The sequence below is a fragment of the Linepithema humile genome, chromosome 1 (assembly GCF_040581485.1).
Source record: "Linepithema humile isolate Giens D197 chromosome 1, Lhum_UNIL_v1.0, whole genome shotgun sequence".
Classification (NCBI taxonomy): Eukaryota; Metazoa; Arthropoda; class Insecta; order Hymenoptera; family Formicidae; genus Linepithema; species Linepithema humile.
In genome coordinates this window covers 46,982,868-47,001,899 of record NC_090128.1, presented here as the reverse complement: position 1 = coordinate 47,001,899, position 19,032 = coordinate 46,982,868, and the positions used below count along the sequence as shown (strand labels likewise).

General features: G+C 60.9%; 1 protein-coding gene across 1 annotated transcript; it reads right to left on the bottom strand.

Moving 5' to 3' along the window:
• Positions 1 to 393: 393 nt before the first annotated feature.
• LOC136997079 (uncharacterized) lies at positions 394 to 10,508 on the bottom strand. Its single transcript, XM_067347317.1, has 2 exons — positions 7,530 to 10,508; positions 394 to 2,995 (listed from the first exon to the last, which is right to left on the bottom strand). The coding sequence occupies exon 1, from the start codon at positions 9,815 to 9,817 to the stop codon at positions 8,099 to 8,101; it is 1,719 nt and encodes a 572-aa protein (XP_067203418.1). The 5' UTR covers positions 9,818 to 10,508; the 3' UTR covers positions 394 to 2,995; positions 7,530 to 8,098.
• Positions 10,509 to 19,032: the final 8,524 nt, after the last annotated feature.

The following is a 19,032-nucleotide window of genomic DNA, read 5'->3' as shown; positions in this document are numbered from 1 at the left end:
CTCTGGGGTTCCGAGGCCCCTGAGGCGGTAAGTTTAAGCCTGTAGTCGTCATCAATATCATCACTGTAATTTGTTAACAGAGTTGTCTTCTCCGGGTTTTTTATCGTGGTTTTCCTTCCACTAGGACGGTTGCCTACCAAGGTTGACGAGCCCGTCCTGCCCGGGTTTTTTAATCGGAGTTCTTCCTTCTCCTAAGGCATGCTCTTAGCCCCTTGCTTCACCCCAATCCATCCTGGGACCAGCGTCCCGATCCGGAAAGGGAGATCATCAGCGTGGTCTACCCCAATCCATCCTGGGGCCGAAGCCCCGATCCGGAAAGGGAGATCATCGACCAGGGGAGCCCTGGCACCACGACAAGGTGGCACGCCATCGCCAGGGAAACCTAACCTAACCTTTTTTTTTTTTTTTTTTTTTTATTGGTTTGGGGCCCGACAAGTCGGAGCCCCTGGGGGTGGGGAAATCTTCTAAAGACCCCCCTCCGCGTGCAATGTGCAGTCCTAATGACCGCACTGCGGAAGGGGAGTGTGGGATTCACCACCCAGCGGAACTTTGCTGCGGTGGTGCCTACCCACTAAAACCCCACCCCCATTAAACGCTTATCGTCTCCTGCCATTAAGTGGGAGAGGGCTGGGTATCGCCAGTGGCATCCGTCCAGACTCTCCCTGGCATGCCGTTGTTTGGCTCCGCAATTCTCCCCCCCTTTTGAGAGGGGGGGTAGGAGGTTGCCCTCCTCCGTCTTTCAATTGTCTTCTTCTTGGGGGCTGAGGGGGAAGGGACAGGTGCCCAAAAGGGGCCCAATCTTCCCTCCCCCCTCTCCCCCTGACCCACTCCGCGAGACGACAATCTAGTTAATAGACCGCCGTCCCGCGGGGGGCCTATCTTCTTTGGGGAGGAGAGGGGTATAAAGTCCCTCTCTCCCCCAAGGGTCCACCCGGCCTGGCCCTAACGGGGTCAGGCCTTCGGAGACCTCCCTCTGCGCAGCAGTCTGCTGCCAATCCCCCTACTCCCGGGAACCTCTGCGTCCCCGACACCAGTCAGGGAGCACAACTGCCCACGGAAGAGGGGGTTGTCCTGCTTGGCCATTAGGGCCTTAAGGTCCCTTTCCCTAGTGGGTGGGGGCCATTCTGGGCGGGGGAATCGAGTGCAAAGCATTCGACTCCCTTCCGCTCTATTTTGCACCGAGGTCTGCAGGTCCACCTCCCCCCAGTTTATACCTTGGGGACAGGCCTCGGTGCATACCGTCTTCAGGGCAATGAGTTCCCTAAGTTTTCTCAGGAAACCCACCGCCCTTTTACGGAGCTCTGTGGGGCCAGTTGGTGGGCCTCGAAAGAGGAACTGGAGGATTACTCCTCTTTCCTCCTCCAGATTGGCACCCCACAGGTCCGGCCTATGAGTCTTTGGAAGACTCATTTCCCTTAGGATGCCTTCGCAGGCATCCATCATTCCTAGGGAGTTCTCGTGGAAGCACATTACCTCCACTTCGAACTCCCTAAAGAAGTCGGTCTGCAGGGGATCCCACGAGCCGCCACTCGGCAATGCGGGTCCCGCATCCTCCTCCTTCCTCTTCTTTGGAGGTGGGGACTTTGTCCTCACCTCTTTCTCCGCAGGTGAAGGCTTCAGGGGAGTTTCCTCCTCCTTCTCCTTCACCTGTATCTCCAGGGGTGGGGAGTTAATCCCCACCACTTCCTCAACCACCATCCCCATTATCGGGACTGGTGGGGGGGAAGGATTAGCCTCCCCCTCATCATCCGTTACCACTCCCGCCACTGGGGGTGGTAGGGGGGGACGAGTCCCCCCCTTCTCCTCAACCTCCATTACTGGAGGCGATAGGGAGGGACAGGTCCCCCCCTCCTCCTCAACCTCCATTGCTGAAGGTGATGGGGGGGGACAAGCCCCCCCTTCCTTCTCAACTCCCACTGCGGGAGGCAGCAGGGGGGGGACAATCCCCCCCACATCTGGTCCACCTCGAACAGGTTCCAGGGGGGGATCTGTCCCCCCCTTTCCCCTCTTCTTCCTTCTTCTTCGTCTCCCCCTAGGGGGGACGATCGGGCAGGTGCGGCCACCAATCCGGTGGGCCGCATCCTTGCCCGCTTCCTTGCAAGCCGGGCAGCTCGCCCTCCTCTGCGAGCATACCCGGGCTTGATGGCCGGCACCCCCGCAGTGGAGGCAGCAATTGCTGCGATCCACCGCTAAGGGGCACCGCCATTTTTCGTGCCCCCTGAGGAGGCACTTAAAACATCTAGGAGGGGGAGTGACCTCCCCTCCCTTTTCCACCTTTTTTTCGGGCATAAGCCCTTCCCTCCTCTGGGTCTGCGTCCCAACGCTACGTACGTTGGGAGCAGACCCTTTCCTCGCTATAGAGGAATAGGAGGGTAGTCCCCCCTTTCCTCCGGGGCATTTGCCCCCACTGTTGGGCGCTTGCGCGCTGCGTCCTCGGATCTCCTCGAGGAGGGTGAGGAGAACCCGTATTGTTCTGAGGGCCTCGGCCCACAGATCGCCTTCCGCGGTAGCTCGTTCGTCCAGGGCGCCCGCGTGGCACGCCCTGGATGGCCCGTCGCACGATGACGACGAGGGGGGCACCGGGACCGGATACCCCCCGCGCCGGCCCCTGGGGGTCCGAATCCCCTGGGGCGGTAAGGTCGTCCTCTTCGTCGTCATTGTGTTTATCATAGTTGTTATTTGTTAACAGAGTTGTCTTCTCCGGGTTTTTTATCGTGGTTTTCCTTCCACTAGGACGGTTGCCTACCAAGGTTGACGAGCCCGTCCTGCCCGGGTTTTTTAATCGGAGTTCTTCCTTCTCCTAAGGCATGCTCTTAGCCCCTTGCTTCACCCCAATCCATCCTGGGACCAGCGTCCCGATCCGGAAAGGGAGATCATCAGCGTGGTCTACCCCAATCCATCCTGGGGCCGAAGCCCCGATCCGGAAAGGGAGATCATCGACCAGGGGAGCCCTGGCACCACGACAAGGTGGCACGCCATCGCCAGGGAACCTAACCTTTTTTTTTTTTTTTGATGTTCGGGGCCCGACAATGCTCTCGCAGAGCCGGAACCCCAGGAGTGGGGAAATCTTCTAAAGACCCCCTTCCGCGTGCAATGTGCAGTCCTAGTGACCACACTGCGGAAGGGGAGTGTGGGATTCACCACCCAGCGGAACTTTGCTGGGGTGGCGCCTACCCACTAAAACCCCACTCCTTAACTTTGTCGTCACAGGCCAATGTGGGGGAGGGATGGGAATCGCCTTAGGCATATCATCCATTCCCTCCCCCTGACCTCGCCCTATTACGGGGTACTACACACCCCCCTAGTGGGGGGAGTAGGAGGTGACAACCTCCTCCTTCCTCCTTTTGTCCCTCCTCTTGGGGATGAAGGGGTAGGACGAGCAGTTTAATGCCACCCGCCCCGCCCCCCCCCCCTGACCACCCCTCGAGGCTTCAGTCCAATTAGACTGTTACTCCGGGGGGGGCCTATCGTTCTTCCGCTTGGCCTTTAATTTGGCTGGGCGGGGGGATGTGGGGGAGGGGTTATCCTCTCCCACTCCCTCTTCTCTAGTCCTCTTCTGCCCTGGAGTCGGGCCCGAAGGCTCTATCTCCATCTGGGCAGAAGGGGATTCTTCTTCCACCACGCTGTCCCTAATCGGGGCAGACCGTGGTGGCATCGGTTCCGTCTCCTTTGGGGGGGTTGTCTTTTTAGCGGGGGGGGTGGCCCCTGTGGGCTCCCCACCACCTCCAAGGACAACTCCCCTTTCCTTCTCCCCTGCTTTCTTAGGCGATTTCCGGAGGGGGGCAACTGGGGGACAGTCCTCTCCACCCGCCCTGTGGTCCGCCTTCTTTTTCCTTGATACACAAACTGGGCAGTGTGCCGGAGCTTTGCACTGCGCCAGCTTGTGTCCTGCTTTCCCGCAGTTTATGCAGCAGTCCGTCCTATCCTCTTTGGACGGACAGAACTGACGCATATGGCCGCGGGCGTGGCAACGATAACAGCGGGATGGTCTGTTCATTAACAGCTCAACTCTAAAGTTGTACCATCCCACTGTAATCCTGCCCGCATCTGCCACCTTGATTACGGCCCTGTCTGGGCCTTGAGCCCAAATGGACACCTTGCCCCTATTCATGGGGCGACAGGGTCCCAGTCTGAACTCAGTGGGGGAACACTCCCCCACTTTTGCCATCGCCTCCCGGATTTCCTCCGGTTCCGCCATGCCCTCGAACCCCGTTAGTCGGAGGTCGAGTTTGCGCGACGGTCTCGTGATTGTAACTCCCTCGGTTTGGCCGAGGACGTTACACATCTCGGAGGCCAGGTACGATGCCTTGGCCTCCGCATCCTCCCTTTTTCCTGGAATCTCCAGGAGGAAGCCCCCCCCGTAGCTCCTTTTCGACTGGATGCTGGTGATACCCAGCGATTCCAGAGAAATGCTCTCCTGCGCCTTCCTCAAAGCGCAAGAGAGCGTTGCCGGTTCCCTTGCCGAGATGAGGATTGCCGCTTTACGCGGCATCCTCTTCTTGGCTTTTTTGACCGCTGCTTCACGGTCTCTCTTCCTTTCCTCTCCCCTCTTGCGGGAGGCTGAGGGGGCAGGAGGAGTGGCTCGCGGGCCAGCGGCACCGCGTTTGCCCTTCGCCACCGTGGCCCAGGTGGTCTCGGGTGGGGGGCCCCGAGGGCCTGAGCCCTCGGTCCCCCCCAGACCGGTATCCGTCCTGTTAGCTGCCAATAGTGGGGCTTCAGGGGGGGGAGGAATCTCCCCCACCCCTCTACCCCCAACTATTGATTTCGTCCCTTTTGAGGCTGAGACGGCCTTCTTCGAGGGGGCCTTTTTTGCTCCCTTTTTTTCCCCCCTCTTTTGTCTCCCTCCTCCCCTACTATTAACAGCAGGGCGAGCACTGGGAGCAGACGAAGAAAGGCGGATCTCCAACAGACCCGCCTCTATCGTCTCAATCCTCTTGGTGAGGGTTTGGAGCGCCTCCGCGATGCCCATGAGACTGGTCTCAATGGGGATCGGGGCAGGCGCGTGCTCCATTCCCTCACCCTCCTCCGCCTCGGAACCTAACCGCATCCCAGCCGGGTCCGGGGGAAGGGGGGACCCCCCCCTCGTGGGGGAGACATGACTCCGTTCCCACGGGGTGGGGCTTTTCTCCCCCGCCCTCCTATTGGCCAGCTTCCCCCTCTGCAGGGTCAGCCTTCTGCTGAGCTTCTTGACCTCAGCCTTGAGGTTCGCAGTGGTCCTCTCCTCGGTGGCGAATTTGGACTTCCAGTATCCTGGGTCGCCACCTTCTATAGCCCTGTTCGATAGGGTTTTTAGGACCTCCCTCAGAACATATACCGCCATTTTTAGGCGGCCGCTCTTTTCCCCTTTGAGGTTTCCAGAGCATTGCCGGATACCCTCAATGGAGATGAGCTCCCGGTCGAAATGTTTATACATTTCTTCCGTGGATCCCATCTCCATTTCCTCTATCCTCTTCACTGCTTTGCGCTTTTGCGCGCCAGTGAAGGACGGGGGAGCAACCTTCTTGAGTTCCTCCGCCTCGCCGTCGGAGTTCAGATCCGACTCCATTGCCACATCGCGTGGGTTCACGAACGGGCCCGATCCGTCAAGTCGAGGTCTCCCCTGCCCCCTAAAGAGCTCGGGGAATCTTTCCGCCCGGCTTGCCTTTTCCCCGGGTGGTATCCTATTGGACACACCCGTTGAGGTCAAGGGGGCGTCCTCGCCTGCCATTTCCACCTCCTCAGGAGAGGAGGGGAGGAGCTGGTCTGCGAAGTCCACCGCGGGAAGGGGCAAGCCCTCTACTCGCGTGGACGGACCCGACTGGGGGTCCTCCGTCTCTGTTGCGGTCAAAGGGGCGGGGGTGGGGGTTCCCGTTGACTCCTCCCCCTCCTCCTCTATCGCGCTTTCTGGCGAGAGGGGTGGCATGTCTACCTCAACCATCTCATCCATTTCCTCCTCCATCTCTCTATCCTCCGAGGAGGAAGAAGAGATGTAAGTGACTTGCCTGTACTTTTTTGTCGCCGTTCTCGCAGATCTACGGGGAACTGGCGGCATCCCTCCTTTCAGCCCAGAGGCTGGGAGGGGGGGGTGGTCCTCCCCCCCTCTCCAGACATCAGTGGTGCCCGTCACCCAAGGGATTCTGAGCTTTTCAAGCATTATATATGCTCTTTCGTCCTTCCTCATTAACGGGTCAAAGTCGTCCCCCATCAGTTCCATAACTGAGGTGAACAACTCCGCCGCGAAGGCCTGAGGTGTGTCGCCAGTCCTAATGCCGGTCGACTCATACCTTATGGCAACCACCCTCTTTAATTCACCCGCGGGGAACCCATCGCTCCATCCACAGACGAAACTGAACGCCTCCGAGAGGCACTCAGAGATCACCTCCACGGGCACCCCAAAAGGGAGCGAGTCTTCCCAGGTCCCAACTTTGGAGAACCAAGTTTTGGCCACCCTGCTCTTGTCCTCCCTATTGGCACGGTAGGCCAGGAAGGCAAGGAGAGCTGCAAAGCTCTTCAGGCTCTCATCCCCCTTCTTTCCGAAGAAGTAGCGCCTGATTCCAATCCCATCAGCGGTATCTGCTACCGCCTCAAGGATCCTTTCCATCCTATCCTTCGCAGTAATATGTTCCGCCGTTGTGCCCGCGGTGCACACAACGGTTGGCCCTTCACATGATAACGACACACTGGGTGCAGGGACAGTACACCCAGATGCGCCGGCCTCCGGGATCCGAAGCCCATCGGCAGTCGCCTTACTCATTTCTTCCATTGAAGATCATCATGTGTGATTTTTTACAGAGTTGTCTTCTCTGGGTTTTTACTCTTGGTTTTCCTTCCAATAGGACGGTTATCTGCCAAGACTGACGAGCCCGTCCTGCCCGGATCTTTTTATAGAGGTTTTGTCTCCCTCGCGGCCCGTGCAAGCTCAATGCAAGCACCGGCCCCCGGCCCCAATAAATTGGGGTTACGGTCTACCACCCCAGCAGTAATGCCAGGGTGTCCTCCCTCTGTCGCTCCCCTTCACGCCCGCGTACTCGGGGACCACGTCCCCGAGCCGTTTGAGCGGAGAGGGGGAGCCACCCTTGTGGGACACCGCTTTCCCTCCATGCCAGACGGCATGTCCTGAAAAGGACATCCGCCCAAGACACAGAGGGAACCGGCACCCACATCCACCCCTTTAGACGGGGCCACCGAAGTGACCCCACCAAAGACCCGTCCCGCCGGAGCAGCAGCCCCGGCCAAGACAGGCCTCCACCACGGGGGGAGCACCCCCCTGGCCAGCCGCCCCACTGGGCTAACGAGCCTGGCCGCCCGTGCATGGAGGGGAGATAGAAATCTCCCCCTAACGGTGCCATGCCACCGGGGGTTTGAAGTCAGAGTCCCCGTCTCCTACCAGCGATTGGGACAAGTCCCTAAGGAGTCGCTGGGCTCCTCTTGTTCCCTGCAGCGAGGGAACTGTGCGCTCTTGGCACCGCGGGAACACCCTTTCAGGTATTCCCCCGGTGAGCCCTCTCACCACGACAAGGTGGCGCACGACGAGAGGGAGGGAACCTAACCTAACCTTTTTTTTTTTTTTTTTTTTTTTTATTATTGGTTTGGGGCCCGACAAGTCGGAGCCCCTGGGGGTGGGGAAATCTTCTAAAGACCCCCCTCCGCGTGCAATGTGCAGTCCTAATGACCGCACTGCGGAAGGGGAGTGTGGGATTCACCACCCAGCGGAACTTTGCTGCGGTGGTGCCTACCCACTAAAACCCCACCCCCATTAAACGCTTATCGTCTCCTGCCATTAAGTGGGAGAGGGCTGGGTATCGCCAGTGGCATCCGTCCAGACTCTCCCTGGCATGCCGTTGTTTGGCTCCGCAATTCTCCCCCCCTTTTGAGAGGGGGGGTAGGAGGTTGCCCTCCTCCGTCTTTCAATTGTCTTCTTCTTGGGGGCTGAGGGGGAAGGGACAGGTGCCCAAAAGGGGCCCAATCTTCCTTCCCCCCTCTCCCCCTGACCCACTCCGCGAGACGACAATCTAGTTAATAGACCGCCGTCCCGCGGGGGGCCTATCTTCTTTGGGGAGGAGAGGGGTATAAAGTCCCTCTCTCCCCCAAGGGTCCACCCGGCCTGGCCCTAACGGGGTCAGGCCTTCGGAGACCTCCCTCTGCGCAGCAGTCTGCTGCCAATCCCCCTACTCCCGGGAACCTCTGCGTCCCCGACACCAGTCAGGGAGCACAACTGCCCACGGAAGAGGGGGTTGTCCTGCTTGGCCATTAGGGCCTTAAGGTCCCTTTCCCTAGTGGGTGGGGGCCATTCTGGGCGGGGGAATCGAGTGCAAAGCATTCGACTCCCTTCCGCTCTATTTTGCACCGAGGTCTGCAGGTCCACCTCCCCCCAGTTTATACCTTGGGGACAGGCCTCGGTGCATACCGTCTTCAGGGCAATGAGTTCCCTAAGTTTTCTCAGGAAACCCACCGCCCTTTTACGGAGCTCTGTGGGGCCAGTTGGTGGGCCTCGAAAGAGGAACTGGAGGATTACTCCTCTTTCCTCCTCCAGATTGGCACCCCACAGGTCCGGCCTATGAGTCTTTGGAAGACTCATTTCCCTTAGGATGCCTTCGCAGGCATCCATCATTCCTAGGGAGTTCTCGTGGAAGCACATTACCTCCACTTCGAACTCCCTAAAGAAGTCGGTCTGCAGGGGATCCCACGAGCCGCCACTCGGCAATGCGGGTCCCGCATCCTCCTCCTTCCTCTTCTTTGGAGGTGGGGACTTTGTCCTCACCTCTTTCTCCGCAGGTGAAGGCTTCAGGGGAGTTTCCTCCTCCTTCTCCTTCACCTGTATCTCCAGGGGTGGGGAGTTAATCCCCACCACTTCCTCAACCACCATCCCCATTATCGGGACTGGTGGGGGGGAAGGATTAGCCTCCCCCTCATCATCCGTTACCACTCCCGCCACTGGGGGTGGTAGGGGGGGACGAGTCCCCCCCTTCTCCTCAACCTCCATTACTGGAGGCGATAGGGAGGGACAGGTCCCCCCCTCCTCCTCAACCTCCATTGCTGAAGGTGATGGGGGGGGACAAGCCCCCCCTTCCTTCTCAACTCCCACTGCGGGAGGCAGCAGGGGGGGGACAATCCCCCCCACATCTGGTCCACCTCGAACAGGTTCCAGGGGGGGATCTGTCCCCCCCTTTCCCCTCTTCTTCCTTCTTCTTCGTCTCCCCCTAGGGGGGACGATCGGGCAGGTGCGGCCACCAATCCGGTGGGCCGCATCCTTGCCCGCTTCCTTGCAAGCCGGGCAGCTCGCCCTCCTCTGCGAGCATACCCGGGCTTGATGGCCGGCACCCCCGCAGTGGAGGCAGCAATTGCTGCGATCCACCGCTAAGGGGCACCGCCATTTTTCGTGCCCCCTGAGGAGGCACTTAAAACATCTAGGAGGGGGAGTGACCTCCCCTCCCTTTTCCACCTTTTTTTCGGGCATAAGCCCTTCCCTCCTCTGGGTCTGCGTCCCAACGCTACGTACGTTGGGAGCAGACCCTTTCCTCGCTATAGAGGAATAGGAGGGTAGTCCCCCCTTTCCTCCGGGGCATTTGCCCCCACTGTTGGGCGCTTGCGCGCTGCGTCCTCGGATCTCCTCGAGGAGGGTGAGGAGAACCCGTATTGTTCTGAGGGCCTCGGCCCACAGATCGCCTTCCGCGGTAGCTCGTTCGTCCAGGGCGCCCGCGTGGCACGCCCTGGATGGCCCGTCGCACGATGACGACGAGGGGGGCACCGGGACCGGATACCCCCCGCGCCGGCCCCTGGGGGTCCGAATCCCCTGGGGCGGTAAGGTCGTCCTCTTCGTCGTCATTGTGTTTATCATAGTTGTTATTTGTTAACAGAGTTGTCTTCTCCGGGTTTTTTATCGTGGTTTTCCTTCCACTAGGACGGTTGCCTACCAAGGTTGACGAGCCCGTCCTGCCCGGGTTTTTTAATCGGAGTTCTTCCTTCTCCTAAGGCATGCTCTTAGCCCCTTGCTTCACCCCAATCCATCCTGGGACCAGCGTCCCGATCCGGAAAGGGAGATCATCAGCGTGGTCTACCCCAATCCATCCTGGGGCCGAAGCCCCGATCCGGAAAGGGAGATCATCGACCAGGGGAGCCCTGGCACCACGACAAGGTGGCACGCCATCGCCAGGGAACCTAACCTAACCTTTTTTTTTTTTTTTTTTGTTCGGGGCCCGACAATGCTCTCGCAGAGCCGGAACCCCAGGAGTGGGGAAATCTTCTAAAGACCCCCTTCCACGTGCAATGTGCAGTCCTAGTGACCGCACTGCGGAAGGGGAGTGTGGGATTCACCACCCAGCGGATCTTTGCTGAGGTGATGCCTACCCACTAAAACCCCACTCCTATGTAACGTTGTCGTCACTGGTCAATGCGGGAGAGGGATGGGAATCGCCAGAGGCATGTCATCCATTCCCTCTCCCTGACCGGCCCTATTATTGGGTACGACATCTCCCCCCTTTTTATTGAGAGGAGTAGGAGGTGTTAACCTCCTTCTCCCACTATTTGTCTTCTACTTGGGGATGAGGGGGGGAAACCCCCCTCCCCTGACCCCCCACGGAGCTTCAGTCCTTCGTTAGACTGTTACTCCGGGGGGGGCCTGTCATTCTTCCGCTTAGCCTTTAACTTGGTTGGGCGGGGGGATGTAGGGGAGGGGTTATCCCCCCCCTCTCCCTCTTCCCTACTCCTCTTCTGCCCTGGAGTCGGGCCTAACGGCTCAGTCTCCATTTGGGCTGAGAGAGGTTCTATTACCACCACGCTGTCCCTAACCGGGGCAGACCGTGGTGGTGTCGGTTCCTTCTCCAAAAGGGGGGTTGTCCCTTTAGCGGGGGGGGTGGCCCCTGTGGGCTCCCCGCCACCTCCGGGAACAACTTCCCTTTCCTTCCTCCCTGAACTAGTCGCCGGTTTCCGGAGGGGGGCTACTGGGGGGCAATCCTCCCCACCCGCCCTGTGGTCCGCTTTCCTCTTATTAAGTACACAAATTGGGCAGTGTGCCGGAGCTTTACACTGCGCCAATTTGTGTCCCACTGCTCCACAGTTTATGCAACAGTTCGTCCGGTCTATATTGGACGGACAGAACTGCCGCATATGGCCACGGGCGTGGCATCGATAGCAGCGAGATGGCCTGCTTTTCAGCAGCTCAACTCTGTAGTTGTGCCATCCCACCTTTATCGTGCCCGCTACTGCCGCCTTAATTGCGGCCCTGTCTGGGCCCTGGGCCCAAATGGACACCTTGCCCCTGTTCATGGAGCGACATGGCCCCAACCTGAACTCAGTGGGGGAGCATTCCCCCACTTTTGCTATTGCCTCCCGAATTTCCTCCTGTTCTGCCATGCCCTCGGTTCCCGTCAAACGGAGGTCGAGTTTGCGCGATGGCCTGGAGATTGTAACTCCCTCGGTTTGACCAAGGACGCCACGCATCTCGGAGGCTAGGTATGATGCCTTAGCCTCCGCTTCCTCCCTCTTTCCCGGAATTTCCAGGAGGAAACCGCCCCCATGGCTGCGTTTCGCCTGGATGTTGGTGATTCCCAACGTTTCCAGGGAGATGCTCTCTTGCGCCTTCCTCAGGACAACAGGGAGCGCCGATGGCTCCCTTGTCGAGATGAGGATTGCCGCTTTACGCGGCATCCTCCTCTTGGCTTTTTTAATCGCCGCCTCGCGGTCCCTCTTCCTCTCCTCTCCCTTCCTCTGGGAGGTCGAGGGGACCGGGAGAGAGGCCCGCGGGTCAGCGGCACCGCGTCGGCCTCTCACTACCTTGGCCCAGGTTGTCCCAGATGGGGGGTCCCGAGGGCCTGAGCACCCGGTCTCCCCCAGTCCGACAACCGCTTCATTTGTTGCCAATAGTGGGGTTTCAGAGGGGGGAGGGATTTCCCCCACCCCTCTCCCCCCATTGGCTACCTTTTTCCCTTTTGAGGTCGGGACGGCCTTCTTCGAGGGGGCCTTTTTTTTGGACCCTTTTTTTTCCCTCTTCTGCTTCTCCCCTCTCCTGCTGACAGCAGGACGAGTACTGGGAGCAGACGGAGGGAGGCGGGCCTTTGCCAGATCCACCTCCAACGTCTCTATCCTCTTAGTGAGGGTTTGGAGTGCCTCCGCGATGCCCATGAGACTAATCTCGATGGGGATCGGGGCAGGCATGCTCTCCATTCCCTCTTCCTCTGCTTCGGGACCCATCTGGGTTCCGCTGGTCCCAATTGTGACTGGGGGAAGGGGGGACCCCCCCCTCGTAGGTGTCCTCGGTCTTGGCTCCCATGGGGAGCGTGTCTCCTCCCCAGCTCTCATGTCGGCTAGCCCAGCCCTGCACTGAGCCAGCCCCCTTTTGAGCCTTTTGTTCTGCGCCTTAAGGTCCGCAGTGATCTTCTGCTCGGCGGCGACTTTGGCCTTCCAATAGCCCGGATCTCCGCCGTGTATGGCCCTGTTCGACAGGGTTTTTAGGACCTCCCTCAGAATAAAGACCGTCTTTTTAAGGCGGCCGCTCTGCTGGCCTCGGAGGTTCTTGGAACTCTGCCGGACCTTTTCAACGCCGAGAAGCTCACGGTCGAATTGTTTATACAATTCTTCCGTGGAGCCCTTCTCCATTGCCTCGATCTGCTTCACTATCTGCTTTTTCTGCTGACCAGTGAAGGACGGAGCTATTATTTCCGTCTCCTCCTCTTCCTCGGATTCACCCCCATCCGGTTCCACCTCCAAACCCGTTTCGGTTGGGTCTATAAACGGACCCGAGCCGTCAAGGCGTGGTCTCCCCTGCCCCCTAAAGAAGGTGGGGAGTCTTTCTTCCAGGCTCGCCTTTTCCCCGGGAGGTATCCCAGAGGGTGCCCTCGTATAGGTCGAGGGGGCGTCCCCATCCTCCATCTCCGCCTCTTCGGAAGAGGAGGGGAGGAGTTGATCCGCAAAGTCCACTGCTGGAAGAGGCAAACCCTCTACCTGTGTGGACGGACCCGGCTGAGGGTCCTCCGTCTCGGGTATGGCCGAAAGGGTGGGGGGGACATAAGATGGACCCCCCTCCCCATCAGTCCCACTCAGAGGCGAGAGGGGTGGGTCATCCACCTCAATCACCTCCACAGTTTCCTTCTCCCTGTTCTCTTCCTCCTCTGAGGAGGATGAGAAGGCGGTGATGGGCCTAACCCTCCTCCTCATCACCCTACCATCCTTCTTGGCAGTCCTCTCGGATCTGCGGGGCCCAGTTGGCTTACCTCCTCCTTTTAGCCCAGTAATTGGGGGGAGGGAGGGGTCCTCTCCTCCCCTCCAAGCACCGGATGTGCCCGGCACCCATGTGATGCCGAACTGTTCGAGCTTTTTGAGGGCTCGATCATCCTTCTTCATGTTGGGGGGGAGGTCGTCCCCCATCAGTTCCGCAGTCAAGGCATAAGTCTCGGCCGCGAAGGCCCAGTGAGCATCGTCAGGTTCTATACCTGACGCTTCCAGGTCCTGGGCAGCCATCTCCCTTATACCTTTCAGAGGCTCCTCAAGCGTATTCCACCCAGTGGTGAAGTAGAACACCCTCGAGAGGTCCTCTGGGAGCCTCTCCGCTGGCACTCCGTATGGGAGCGAGTCGTCCCAGATCCTGCAGTAGCCAAGAGCTCTCTTGGCCACTGTCTTATAACCTGGGTTGTTCGCACGATGCGCCAGGAAAGCCAGAAGAGCAGCGTAGCTCTTACGGAGTTCCATCCACTTCTTTTTATCCTCGAAGTGCGCCTCGCACATTACTATGTGAGCGGCGACACTACTCACCATCGCAAGGATTCTGTCAATCCTTCCCTTCGCGGTAATATATTCCGCCGTCACGCCCGCGGGGCACGTGACGGTTGGCCCTTCACTGGATAACGACATACTGGGGGCAGGGACAGTACCCCCAGATACGCCGGCCTCCGGGATCCGAAGCCCATCGGCAGTCACCATACTCTTTTCTTCCATGAAAGAAACCATAAAATGTAATTTTTTACGAAGTTGTCTTCTTCGGGTTTTTTTATCGTGGTTTTCCTTCCACTAGGACGGTTGTCTACCAAGACTAACGAGCCCGTCCTGCCCGGGTCTTTTTATAGAGGTTGAGCCACCCTCGCGGCCCGTGCAAGCTCAATGCAAGCACCGGCCCCCGGCCCCAATAAATTGGGGTTACGGTCTACCACCACGGCAGTAATGCCAGGGTGTCCTCCCTCTGTCGCTCCCCTTCACGCCCGCGTACTCGGGGACCACGTCCCCGAGCCGTTTGAGCGGAGAGGGAGAGCCACCCTTGTGGGACACCGCTTTCCCTCCATGCCAGACGGCATGTCCTGAAAAGGACATCCGCCCGAGACACAGAGGGAACCGGCACCCACATCCACCCCTTTAGACAGGGCCACCGAAGTGACCCCACCAAAGACCCGTCCCGCCGGAGCAGCAGCCCCGGCCAAGACAGGCCTCCACCACGGGGGGAGCACCCCCCTGGCCAGCCGCCCCACTGGGCTAACGAGCCTGGCCGCCCGTGCATGGAGGGGAGATAGAAATCTCCCCCTAACGGTGCCATGCCACCGGGGGTTTGAAGTCAGAGTCCCCGTCTCCTACCAGCGATTGGGACAAGTCCCTAAGGAGTCGCTGGGCTCCTCTTGTTCCCTCCAGCGAGGGAACTGTGCGCTCTTGGCACCGCGGGAACACCCTTTCAGGTATTCCCCCGGTGAGCCCTCTCACCACGACAAGGTGGCGCACGACGAGAGGGAACCTAACCTAACCTTTTTTTTTTTTTTTTTTTTTTTTGTTCTGGGAGGGGCAAGCCCCTCCCCGGGGGTGGGGAATCTTCTAAAAGACACCCTCTGGCGTGCAATGGGAAAATCCCTGCCAGAGGGTAGTGTTGGATTCGTCCGGAGGAGTGGTCTGCGACACCACTGCTCCCCCGGACGCCTACCAACTAAACCCCACCCCCGTTGATGTGCCGTCAGCAGTCATATGGGGGGAGGCTGGGAACCGCAAACGCATACATCCAGCCATCCCCCCTGACGAGCCGGTTTCCCGGCACACAAAATCATGGGGAGAACATAAGTTCTCCCCCCCCCCTCTGCGCTGCTCCACTCCGGGCCGGGGCCCGGCGGCCCACTCTGCGGGCGGCCCGCGTCCCTATGCCGCGCCATAACCGCCCGCAGGGGACCAGAATCTTTGGGTCGGTCGCAACGGCCGACCCGTTGGTCTCACTCCCAGGCCCGTGTAATGCCCGACCTGGGTCAGGCCGGGCCTGGGGGGACCTAGGCCATATACAGCTCACCTCCTCCGGACTTGTGAGCGGGAGGCGTCAAACGCGTAGCTCCCGCAGTCCGGGGAGGGAGCCCACTCCACAAATGGGGCGATGTTGTGGGGCAGGGGCACGCCCCCACCCCTCCCACGCCCGACTTCTGTGCTGGGGGGGCTCAGTGCCCCCCCTGAAACCTTTTCTGGCTCGCACATCCTCCGAATCTGAGGCGGGGGGCGCAAGGCGCCCTATCCCGCCCTCCGAAGGAGGGAGCCCACTCCTCAGATGGAGCGATGGTAAGGGGCAGGGGCAAGCCCCCACCCCCCCCTCGCTCTTCTCCTCGATTGGGGGGCATAATGCCCCCCTTTAAACTCACCAGTGGGGAAGGATAGGGCAAGCCCTCATCCCCCCCACCCTCCTCAAAGCGGGCGGGGTTTGGTCCCCGCCCCGTCGTCCATTGTGTGGCAAGGGGAGGGCCGACGGCCCGTCCGCCACCCCGCCCCCCCCGGCCGGGCCCCCCATTCTAGCCCCAGCCCCGCCCCATCCCGGGGTCGCACGTGGGGCTCCACCGGGTTTACCGGAACCGTCGCACGCCTTCTAACGACGGTCCCCCGGCGAGCACATCCCACTTCCCGGGGGGCGGGAGCCCCTGCTGCGAGGAGCCGAGGATGGGGGGCCGGGGCAGCAGCACCACGGCAGTCCCCCCCGCCACTCTCCACGAGAGGGGGGGTCGTTAGTTGCCCCCCCCTCTTTACTCCTCTAAAGCGAACGCAAGAGGGGTGAGGTACCGGGAAAAGGGCATAACCCCTAATCCACCCACCCCTCTGCATCCTTCCTCCCCTCACCACCCTTGTTTTCCCCCACTATTGGGGGGGGGTGCTGCCGTCGCCGGGGACTGTCCTCGAGTCGCCGGGCGTTGTTCCCGCGACTCCACCTCCATGAGAGGAGGGTTGGTGGGCGGGAGAAGGGGGGGATCCCCCCTCCTCCTTAACTCTCGCCCCCCCCCTCTCGATCCTCCCTCCCCCTCCACTTTCCCCCGATCCTGGGGAAGGGGAGCCACTTACCGCTTTTGGAGGCGGCCGCAGGGGCACCGGTTCGTATCCCGGCGGCATTAATTTCGCCGTGAGTCCCCAGTGCGGAAATGCCTGGGCCGTCTCCGTGACCCATCTCTTTAGCACTCCGGTCCCCTCCCCATTGTTGGGACCGGAGTACCACACGTCCACCATGGGGTCCACCCATCCCGGGTTTAGACGTCCCAGGTTGATGTGGTCGGCGTCGAGGCCAGCCTCGCCCCACATCCGCCGCAACCTCTTGCGGAACTCCCGGAAGGATGGAGGGGGGCCCTCCGCCCCCCCCCCCGGTCCGGAACTCCCCCTCCTTTTTCCCCTCCACCGGAAGATGACAACTCTGGGGACGGTACACTCCCCGCAGTCACACCGCTCCCCATGTGCATCCTCCGGCGGTGGGCCATCTTCATCCTGGGGGGAGGCGACCCCTACATCCTTCGCCTCCACCCCCATTTTCCCTCCTCTGTTGGAGGGTGGGCAATTACCCTCCCTCCCGGCCTCTCCCTTCGGGCCCTCACTCCTCCCCGCAGTCCCCTCCCTCCGGAGGGGTTGGGTGGGGCTGCTACCCCCCTCCTTCTCTCCCCTCCCAGGAAGGGCAGGGGTGGGAGGAGCGGCCCAGTGTATCCTCCTCACCACCGGGACCAGCTCCATCCCCCCCCTCCTCAAGTCCTCTGCCCGAATTGGGGGGGGCCTCGAGCTCCCCCCATCAGGCCGACCCTTTCCCTCCTTCCCCGGGGTGGGGATGGGACCCAGGCCTCTCTTGGCCCCACCACCCCCAACCCCGGCTTCCATCTTCCGTGCAGGGGTGGGGCAGAGCGGAGGGCCCCCAGTGGCCCCCTTCTCCCCAACCCCTGTCTCCTCCCTTACCACCACCCCACCACCCTCCCCCCCCTGAGGGGGTTGAGGGGGTTGGGGGGGGCCAGTACGTCCGCCCCCCTTCCCTTCTTGGGGAGGGGAGGGGTGGGAGGAGTAATCCCGTGAACTTGCTTCACAGGGACCTCCCCCCCCGGTCCTTCTGCCTGCATTTGGGGGGGCCCAGAGCTCTCCCCCACAGGCAGGTCCCTTCCCTCCTTTCCCGGGGCGGAGATGGGGCCCAGGTCTTTCCTGACCCTCCCACCTCCAGCCCCGGCTACCTCCATCCTTCTCACAGGGGTGGGGCAGAGTGGGAGGCTCTCAGTAACCCCCCCCCCCCCCTCCCCCGCCACCTCCTTTACGGGTGAGGGAATCGGCTTCTCCCCGGCCTCCTTCGCCGGAGCGCCCCAGGGGACCGTCCCCCACCCGTCATCCGCCTCCATTGCCTGGGGTGAATCGGGAGAGAGGGCGACAACGGGGATAGGAACATCCCCCCCCTCCCCCCGCCCCCCAGGGCTTTATCCTCCTTATCTCCCCCCATTGGGGGCACCGCGGGGGGTACGACGGTTTTCCCCCCTCGGTTTCCTCCAATCAGGGGCACAGATGAGGGGGCTGGTCTCCCCCTCGCCCCTCTTCCTCCCCTTTTCCTTCGTCCCACTCTAGGTGGGACGACCGGGCAGCTGCGGCCACCTATTCGGTGGGCCGCACTCCTGCCCTCCTCCGCACAGGCCGGGCAGCTCGCCTTACGTTGCGAGCATGCCCGGGCCATGTGCTCGGCGCCCCCGCAGTGGAGGCAGCTGCCGCTACGCTCCACCGCTGAGGGGCACCTCCACCTTTCGTGCCCCCTCCGCAGGCACTTAAAGCATCGAGGGGGGAGGGTGGGATCACCTTTCCCCCCTTTTTCCTCCTGACGGGCGGGCCGTAGTCCCCCATTCCTCCGTGTCTGCGTCCAGGCCTCGGATTTGCCTGGCGCAGACACCCTCTCTGTTTTGGAGGCCGGAGGCATGACACCTCCCCCTCCGGAGAATCCCCCCTCTTCCCTATGCACATTGGTGCGTCCTCGACGGATCTCCTCGATTACGACGAGGAGATCCCTTAGAAGCCTGTGGGCTTTCTCCCACAGGTAACCCTCCGCGGTAGCCATCAGATCCAGGGCGCCCGCGTGGCACGCCCTGGATAGCTCGTCGCACGATGACGACAGGGGGGGCACCGAGCCGGTATACCCCCCTCGCCGGCCCCTGGGGGTCCGAATCCCCTGAGGCGGTAAACGTGTTCCTCCTGTCGTCATAGTTTTTCCATAGTTGTGTTTTGTTAACAGAGTTGTCATCTCCGGGTTTTTTATCGTGGTTTTCCTTCCACTAGGACGGTTGTCGACCAGAACTATCGAGCCCGTCCTGCCCGGGTCTTTTTATAGAGGTTGTTCCACCCTCGTAGCCCGCGTATGCAACAGTGCATACACCGGCCCCCGGCCCCAAACTTGGGGTTACGGTATGCTGCGACTTATGTACTGTGGGGTTGCGCAACTCACCCACAGGGATCGTTCGGACCACACATTTTTAACGTCTCTGTGGTCATTCAGCCTTCGGCACGATACCTTCCACCTTGGCTTGAGACACCATCCTTGTCGTCCCGGACTCAACACACAAATCGGCGCGCACGCCTCACGGACCCCCAAAAAGCGACTGGCCCGCTCGGCGCACGCAACCGACCAGCCGGAGGGAGAACCCCCCCCCCCCCCCCGCCCGCATGAAGCCCGACATGCGGCGGCTCACGCGCGGCGGCGCGCCCCGAAAGCGCGCCCCCGGAAGGAGCTCCGTTCCAGCAATGGAATGCGGATTCCCCCGAGGAACGCGTCCCGACGCGGCCGCCGCCACCCTCACCACCACATGCCGGCCCGTAAACGGACCACAGGTCCCCACCCGG

What these genes read in the sequence shown, in the direction of transcription:
- LOC136997079 (XM_067347317.1), bottom strand. Translation starts at nt 9,817, where the DNA reads ATGATAAACACAATGACGACGAAGAGGACGACCTTACCGCCCCAGGGG.